This window comes from Sciurus vulgaris (assembly GCF_902686455.1).
Source record: "Sciurus vulgaris genome assembly, chromosome: 3".
Taxonomy (NCBI): domain Eukaryota; kingdom Metazoa; phylum Chordata; class Mammalia; order Rodentia; family Sciuridae; genus Sciurus; species Sciurus vulgaris.
In genome coordinates, this window is record NC_136463.1 from 25,010,630 (window position 1) to 25,019,404 (window position 8,775).

Consider the following 8,775-nt stretch of genomic DNA (forward strand, 5'->3'; position numbering starts at 1 on the left):
TTTGGCAATATGCATATGGTAGTAATTTACTTTTTCTTTATGCATCTCTGTCTTATTGATATTCTATATTCAGTGTGTGCTGCTTTTGCAGTTAAGAAATGTGAAGAAGGCCAGGCACATGGCCCACACCTGTAATCCCAGTGATTCAGGAGGCTGAGGCAAGAGAATCAAGAATTCAAAGGCAGCCTCAGTAGTTTAGTGAGACTCTTAGCAACATCGGCAAGACTCTGTCTCTAAATAAAATACAAAAAAGGGCTGGGGATGTAGCTTAGTAGTTAAGCGCCACTGGGTTCAATCCCTGGTTCCAAAGAAAAAAAAGAAATGTGAAGAGGTGTAATTCAGTGTAGAGTGCTTGCTTGGTATGCACAAGGCCCTGAGTTTAATCCCCAGCACTGCAGAAAAGAAAGAAATGTGAAGGTACATGATGCCACTGATCAGAGGTCATCATTAATTAGTATTAGCATTTTGATGTGTTTTCTGATTTTTACCTTTCACATTACATTTTTTTTAACATATAGGATGATTTTGCTTTGTCTCTGCTTTTTTTCACTTAAATATGAAGAACATGCATATTTCATGAAATATTCCTAAAATGTAACCTTTAATAGTGCATCTTTTGAGCCAGGCGTAGTGGCATGTGCCTATAATTCTAGCAACTCAGGAGGCTGAAGCAGGAGGACTGCAAGTTTGAGGTCAGCTTGGGCAACTTAGCAAGACCCTCAACAACTTAGATCCTGTCTCAATGTTTAAAAAAAAAATCATTTTTTTTTTTTTTTTTTTTTTTTTTTTGTGGTGCTGGGGATTGAACCCAACCGAGCTATATCCCCAGCCCCCCCAAAAATAAAAAATTTTAAAGGCCTATGATGTATGTCAGTGGTAAAGTACCCACTATGTTTAATCCCTAGTACCTGCCCCCAAAAGGATTTTTTTTTTTTTTTTTTTTGGCTGGGAGGAGGTACTGGGGATTGAACTCAGGGCACTCAACCATGAGCCACATCCCCAGCCCTATTTTGTATTTTATTTAGAGACAGGGTCTCACCGAGTTGCTTAGCCCCTCGCTAAGGTTGACTGAGGTTGCTTTGAACTTTCAGTCCTCTTGCCTCAGCCTCTCAAGCTACTGGAATTACAGGTATGCGCCGCACCCAGTCAAAAAGCATCTTTTGAAAATGAATAATTATGATAGTCAGCTGTTGGATATCTAGATTATTTTCAGTTTTCACTATTATAAATTAAATTGATGATCTTTAATGGCATAAGATTACCAATGATTAGTTTTGTTCATAAAACAAAGAACATTAACCAGATATCAATGCTATAAAGTATTTGGCCATGACAGATGTACTCTTTATATGATGATGGTAAACTACTTAGAACTGATAAGAAGCTATTCATCTATCAAGCACTTACATTTGGTGATTGACTGACTATAATGGCAAGGGACAAGTTTAGTGCCCAACCATCTTGACAAATATTCTCTTTAATGTAATACCCTGAGAGTCCTACCTAACAAGAATGCAAAGCAGAAGTTTTACCTTATTGAAGTAGAATCTTATATAAGCACATGCAGAATTTCCCAGGGAAGAGCTAACTCTGTTTTTATTTTTTCCCGATAGCTTCACAAACAAGCAGATATGCAAGAAGAGAAAAACCGAATCGAAAGGGTCCTTGGGGCTACTCTTTTGCCTGAACTGATTCAAAAAGTTCTCACTTTTGCACTTTCAGTAAGTTACAAGGAAACTTTCAGAGGGAGTTTTTATTCACTGATCTGTGGCAAATGTCTTTGATTCAGTATCCTCTTGATCTGCCTTTACCTCAGACTAAGGCTTCCTTTTCCTGAAAAACTGGTAAAAGCTTCTGTTACTGACTTCTGTTATATCCCACTAATGATGAGACTCAGATCAGAGTACTGGGGAGAGGAAACAAATGCTTTCTTTATAAGCTTCTGGTGCCAGTTATTCCTAAAACAAATAATACATGTCTTTGATGTGGTTACTTAGGTATTTCAATACTTTCTGGCACCAGAAGATGTTGTAGATATGCTAGACTTTTAGTTCTCTTTCTCTTCTTAGGAAGAGGTACGTCCACAGGACACTGTATCAGTAATTGGTGGAGTAGCTGGAGGCAGCAAGCATGGGAGGAAAGCTGCATGGAAGTTCATAAAGGACAACTGGGAAGAACTTTATAATCGATACCAGGGAGGATTCTTAATATCCAGGCTAATAAAGGTATGTGAAATTTTTTATTTGAGTAGGTTGATAATCATGGATGTTATTGAGCAATATCCATGATTCACTGCACTTATAGGTTCTTTCTCTTTAAGTTATTCCTTAAATAGTTGTTGGTTTTGTTCAAGGGCTTCTATATTCCTCTCCTTCACCTTTGTAACAAACTAAAGTTTTGGAGAGAACAGAATAATTTATTTTTTAGGGTAAATGAAAGTTTGTTCCTAGCCCTTATTGGTTTCACTTACTACTTAAAAACCTTTGTTTTTTCAGCTATCGGTAGAGGGATTTGCAATTGATAAAATGGCTGGAGAGGTTAAGGTAAGGAAAATACTCTTTACATCTTTTCAGGGGAGGGGGAAGTACTGGAGATTGAACTCAGGGGCACTCAATCACTGAGCCACATCTCCAGCCCTATTTTGTATTTTATTTAGAGACAGGGTCTCACTGAGTTGCTTAGTGCCTCTTTTTTTTGCTGAGGCTGGCTTTGAACTCGTGATCTTCCTGTCTCAGCCTCCTGAGCTGCTGGGATTATAGGGGTGCGCCTCTGTGCCTGGCTTTACTTTTAATCTTTCAATATAAAACATAAAAACACTAATCTAGTTTTAATTGTAGAGGTATTGGGATAAAGTACTTTTTTTCCCTTGTTTTTTTCCTTAGACAAAGACAGGTTAGATTGTATCTTCTAATTTCTGAAGGATTTATAATTGGGATCATCTTTGAGGATGTTGAAATATGGTTGAACGAATATGAAATCAAAGGTCAGTTGACCTGTGTAAATTTGTGCTGTGCCCCATATTAATTGTGTGTCCTTGAGCATGTTTTTTAGCCCCTATGAACCTGTTTCTTCACCTGTATAATAGGGTGATGATGAGATTCTCATTTAGATTAAGTAACATGATGGAACTAACATGTAGGATCTTGATATTGTTCTTCCCCCCTTTGTAATGACCTCCAAAAATCTCTTATATGTATAGTGAGGCTAGATAGTTATGTAGGGTGTCTTCTCTTAACCCTTAATAAAGATTGATAATCAGCTTAACATGGACCTTGAACCTGGCAAATTCACCATATGAGAGACAGATTTACTTTGATTGGGAAAATCTTAACTTTAAGCTTTCCATTGCATTTATCTCCTCTTAAGTATTTTTATAAATAAATAGTCATTATCAGGTGTGAATTTGGAAATTGATTTATTATAGCTTGATTCGCTCTGTGAACCATTGTTAGGAATAGGTTTTAAGAATCTAAATTTTGAGAAAATAGTGAAAGATTTGTCTTCTACTGTCATCCAGTTTTTTTTTTTTTTTTTTTTTTTTTTGCGGTACTGGGGATTGAACCCAGAGTCTTGTGCTTGCGAGGCAAGCACTCTACCAACTGAGCTATATCCCCAGCCTGTCATCCAGTTTTCATTGTATGTTGCATTATATAAACAATTGTAACATTAATAGGTTCTGTGCAGGAGAAAGAAGTAATGGGTTTTGGGGCAGAGTATTGGGAGGCTGGGTAGGAGCCAGCTCATGCATGGCATTGTGGATTGTATTAAGAATTTTCTAAGACTGGAAAGCCCTCAAATGGTTTATAAACAAAGGAGTGACATGATCTGATTTGTGTTGTAAAAATTTCAGTCTCTGCAGTGTGGAAAATGATTTGGAATGAGGAAGAGGTTGGGGTGCTAATTCTCCAAGCAAGAATGGCTCAGTGGTAGACCACTTACCTAGTACATATGAGGCACTAGGTTTAATCCTCAGCACCACGTAAAAATAAAAATAAATAAAACAAAGGTATTGTGTCCATCTACAACTAAAAAATAAATAAAAATAAAAAAGAATTACACTGCAACTTTAGAGTAGGGTAGCAGCAGGAATGGAAGAATTGGAAAGAAATTCAGGTGTTGATATTGTTAATCTTCAGTTTAACAGTATTTACCAAGTGGCTTCTCTGTATTTCTAACATGTCTGGGAAGAAAGAGAGTCAAGGATAATTCCCAGATTTCTCATATATAAATGTTGGTGCTATTTCTTGGAGATGAAACTGGAAGATGACTTGTATCTAACTTGGTCTGTGAGAAACCAACCATGATTAGAAGCCTTGGAGCAGGAGCCGTTGTCATCTTTGTAAATTGATTTCTAAAAAGTTTAGATTTAATCTGATGAAGTAGGCATTTTTCTCTTCTACACCTATGATGACTAGCTTAAAGGAAAGACCCCTATCATTTTGCCAGTTGGTATTTAAGAGCTACTTTATTTTCAGGGAAACCAAGTGTACTTTATTAGAAAATGGTTTATTCAACTTTGATTTAAGCATTTTGATAAATTATAATAAACTTAGAAATAGTTTATTTAGCTGGGCATGATGGTGCATGCCCGGAATCCCTCCTACTCGGGAGACTGAGGCAAGAGGATTGCAAATTCAAAGCCAGCCTTGGCCATTTAGCAAGACCCTCTCTCAAAAAGGGCAGGGACATAGCTAAATGATAGACCACCCATTATCAATCCCTAGTACCAGCAGAAAAAATAATTTTATTCTATGAAAAATATGAGTCTATTAAGTATTAAATTATTAGTATATAACAGCACCTTAAACTTCTTAAGTTTTATCATTCCTTACAAATTGATCTTTATTTGAGGCAGCCAGAATGTGTTGAGTTCATGAGTCCTGTGTGCCAGGTGTTTTGCCAAATTGAGTTGTCTCTTAAGTTTTGGAGTGCATAATTTCTCACAGATGAGAAAAGTGAGACCTAGAGCAGTTAATTTAGTTAGAGTGACAGGCTGGCATTTTGACACAGTCTAGATTCAAGTGCCACATCTAAGTCCAAAGCCTAAATTAACTACGAAGTAGTCACCCTAGGAGAAAGGCAGTAGGTTCTGTCTCTTTTGATTAGGTTTTATACTTTTGATATTTGGGGGAGAATTTTTTCATGCAGACCCAAGGATTTACTTGTTTTAGCCTGAGAATGGCAGCGGTTAATTCTCATGACTATAGCTAATGAATCCTATATGTAGGCCAGTGGGTACTTTTTCATGGCCATGATATTAACTTGCTTTTGGTAGCAATGATTCTACATTCTGGATTGTCTTACACTAGGCTTTCTTCGAGAGTCACCCAGCTCCTTCAGCTGAGCGTACCATCCAGCAGTGTTGTGAAAATATCCTGCTGAATGCTGCTTGGCTAAAGCGAGATGCTGAGAGCATCCACCAGTACCTCCTTCAGAGAAAAGCCTCCCCACCCGCAGTGTGAACCCTGAGCAGCCACTGCTGCAGCTCTGCTGCTTCGCTGCTAAGGTGGAGCTACCGAACAGCTGATTCATATGCCAAGAATTCGGAGTCTTCTTTCAAACCAGTGGGGGTTGGACAATGAATGTAGTTAACTGGTTCCTGCTCACACTCCAGAATTAAATTCTATTGAAAAAGGAAAATCAGCAATTCAGCAAAAAAAAAAAAAAAAAAAAAAAAAAATAAAAATGTAAATATGATAGTAATAAAGTAGAGCATAATGAAACTGTGAAACTTCCTGAAGCCTTGTCAGTGGTTAAAAAGTATTTAACACTCTCTTGTTAATGACAGATGTTCTGTTTTTATAACCTACCAAAAGGAAACTAGAGGCTTCTTGGGAAGAGAATTTTTGTGCAGTGGGTTCTGCAAGCAGCCTACAAGCCCAGGATAGTGTCCATTGCTGGGAATGGCTAAACTCAAAAGGCTAATGGGTGGTATAACATAGTCCGAGTCTGTGCATATTTAAATTTTTTTTTTTTTTTTTTTTTGTCATGGGGACTGATCAGGAAGATAAGTTTTCCTGCATAACTCAATCTGAACTAAGGATTGTAGTTTTCCTCCTTGCCTCCCTTCTGTGTGACCCCTTGGCCAAAAAAAAAAAAAAAAAAAAAAAAAAGGGGAAAAAAAAAAAACAAGGTAAAAACAAAAAAAAGTCCCCTACCCCTCTCTGAATTTTTCCTCCTTTTACTTCTACTCCAGCCCCCAACCCCGATGTCCTTCTTAGAGATTATGAAAACATCTTTCATAGCCACATTAAATAAGAGAAACTGATATACATTATTTTTCTTCCTTTTTTAAGATGACTTTTAAGAACCCCAAATGCATATAGGTGAGACAATAGTAGTAAAAAGATTTTTATCCAGTCCTTCCTAAAGGAGTTATTCTGCTAAAAATGGTCTTAGTTGTCTAACACGCCAACTATTGAACCTCTTCATAACAGTATCAAGTCAACTCTGGCTTCTCCTGGTTCATTTGTGCGTGCAAGAAGCCAGTAACTGCTGTGGGGCCTATATATTAGTGGTAACTGGTTTCAAAAACAATGACTGTAAGCCTGTGTGTGCCACTCTCTGCTTCAACAGTATATCCTACTAACAAGCCTCACCTACCTAATCCAGTAAGTTTTAACTCTAAATTTTATTCCCTTTCTCTTTACCTACTTTTTTCTTTCCTTTTTCCTGTTCTTTTTATTTTTCTTAAAAAATTTTTTTTGTGTTAACAGAAATTCATATTTGGTGTGGCTTAACTGTATTTCAGAAGGTCATCAGATTGTGAGACTGCTTCCTTGAAACATTTTTGTGCTATTGTTTTAAAAAAATAATAATTAAAAAAACAGTTGGCGTTAATAAAAATGTCAATGTGAAATTGATGTCCTGGTTTCTTTTATTCTCTTTGATAAGAAAGTGAAAATTTTCCTGTTTCAGTAGGGTCATAAGAATTTTTAGTACAATAGCATTTTTTGAGTTTAAGGGCTGGGGTTGTGGCTCAGTGGTAGAGTACTCGCCTAGAATGTGTGAGGCCCTGGGTTCGATCCTCAGCACCACATAAAAATAAAATAAAGGTATTGCGTCCACCTACAACTAAAACAAACAAACAAAAAAGATTAAAAAAAAAAAAAATAGTTCCTGTTGGGTGCAGTGGTGCACACCGATAATCTCAGCAATTTGGGCAGAAGAATCACAAATTCAAAGCTAACTTGGGCAAATTAGTAAGATAATTTCTCAAGTAAAAAAGGCTAGGTATGTAGCTCAGTGGTAGGACACCCCACTCCTGGGTTCAGTCCTCAGTACCAAAAAAAAAAAAAAATCTAGTTCCTGAATTCCTAATGAATAGAATAACCTAAACAGAAAAATCCTGAGATTGATTCTGAATTAGTTCTTGATTCTCAGAAAATATGAGACCCCTACAGGCAGCATTCAGGAGTTAACTTGAGATTTAACTCATCTTATCCTGGCACCATGCCCAGGGCTGCCCTGTAGGTGTCAATGCATGTGCTTAAAGCACATGGGCACCAAAATAATGAGAAAAATGCAGCTTTAAGACAGTACAATGAATTGGACATAATTTTCCTTTGTTAATATGTAAATACACAACCAGTATAATTCCACATTATGTACAAGCACAAGAATGGAATCCTAATTGAATTGTACTCCATGTATGTATGATATGTCAAAATAACACTCTACTGTCATGTATATATGAAAACAACAACAACAAAAAGAAAATATAAGGAGGTAAATGCAGCTTAAATTGAAGAATTTACAGAATTTTGTAATCAGAAATTCTGGAAAGGGCTGTGGTTGTGGCTCATTGGTAGAGCACTTGCTTAGCATGTGTAAGGCACTGGGTTTGATTCTCAGCACCACATATAAACAAATAAAGATCCATCAAGTAAAAAAAAGTGGTTAGGATGGTAAATTTAAAAAATTCTGGAAAGAAATTTTAGTTTCAGCATACTTGCAAATTTGTATATAGCAGTCAATCAGTCTGAATTATGTTGGAGGGAGAGGTTGTGCTGGATGTTTCCAATCCCCAAAGCAGAACCACTTTTCATGCTGCTCTGGTCCCTAAGAGGCATAAATTCACATGAACGGTATCAATAGGACCCCTTGCCTTCTGACTTCAGGTTGTATATAACCAACTAATAATACCCAAAGGAAATCCAAAGAGGAAAGGATGATAAGAATATTTATAGGGCTGGGGAGATAGCTCAGCTGGTAGAGTGCTTGCCTTGCAAGCACAAGGCCCTGAGTTCGATACCCAGTACTGCAAAAAAAAAAAAAAAAAAAAAAAAAAAAAAGAATATTTATATTCCCCTGGCTTTCTCACTGCAAGGTCACATGGGTTGTCTCATGTCCCTCTACCAAAGACCAGAGCTCCTATCAAGCAGCCCTCTTTAGCTTTAGCTCCTCTTTGCCTACCCAAATCTAGAGATAGAACTAAGCCAGGTGCAGTGGTTCAAGCTTATAATCCCAACTACTTGGGAAACTGAGGCAGAAGGATCACAAGTTCAGGGCCAGACTGGGTCTGGCAAGAGCTTTAGAAATAATTTCATAACTTTTCCTTTTTCCCAATACTTTTTGGTTAAACATTTTTATTGGAAATCAGAGGAGTTAGGAAGAATTATGAATGTGTTGATGCTTCCTGTAGACAGTTTTACATTACTTTTGGTTAATAAACAGTAGTCGGAGCTACTTGCTTAGTATGAGCAACAAGGCTCTAGGCTCAACCTCCAGCACCAGAAAAAATACAATATGTATTCATTTCCAACTTCAAAGGAA

General features: G+C 37.2%; 1 protein-coding gene across 2 annotated transcripts in view; it reads left to right on the top strand.

Annotated features, from left to right (window-relative positions):
* Positions 1–6,863, top strand: part of NPEPPS (aminopeptidase puromycin sensitive) — an 89,353-nt gene extending 82,490 nt beyond the window's left edge. Inside the window, exons 20-23 of one of the 2 annotated variants that reach the window (XM_079134722.1) lie at positions 1,614–1,721; positions 2,070–2,225; positions 2,496–2,543; positions 3,851–5,301. In XM_079134722.1, coding sequence (XP_078990848.1) covers positions 1,614–1,721; positions 2,070–2,225; positions 2,496–2,543; positions 3,851–3,871 — 333 coding nt within the window. In that variant the 3' untranslated portion in view covers positions 3,872–5,301. The other variant, XM_079134721.1, reaches the window with a different exon arrangement.
* Positions 6,864–8,775: the final 1,912 nt, after the last annotated feature.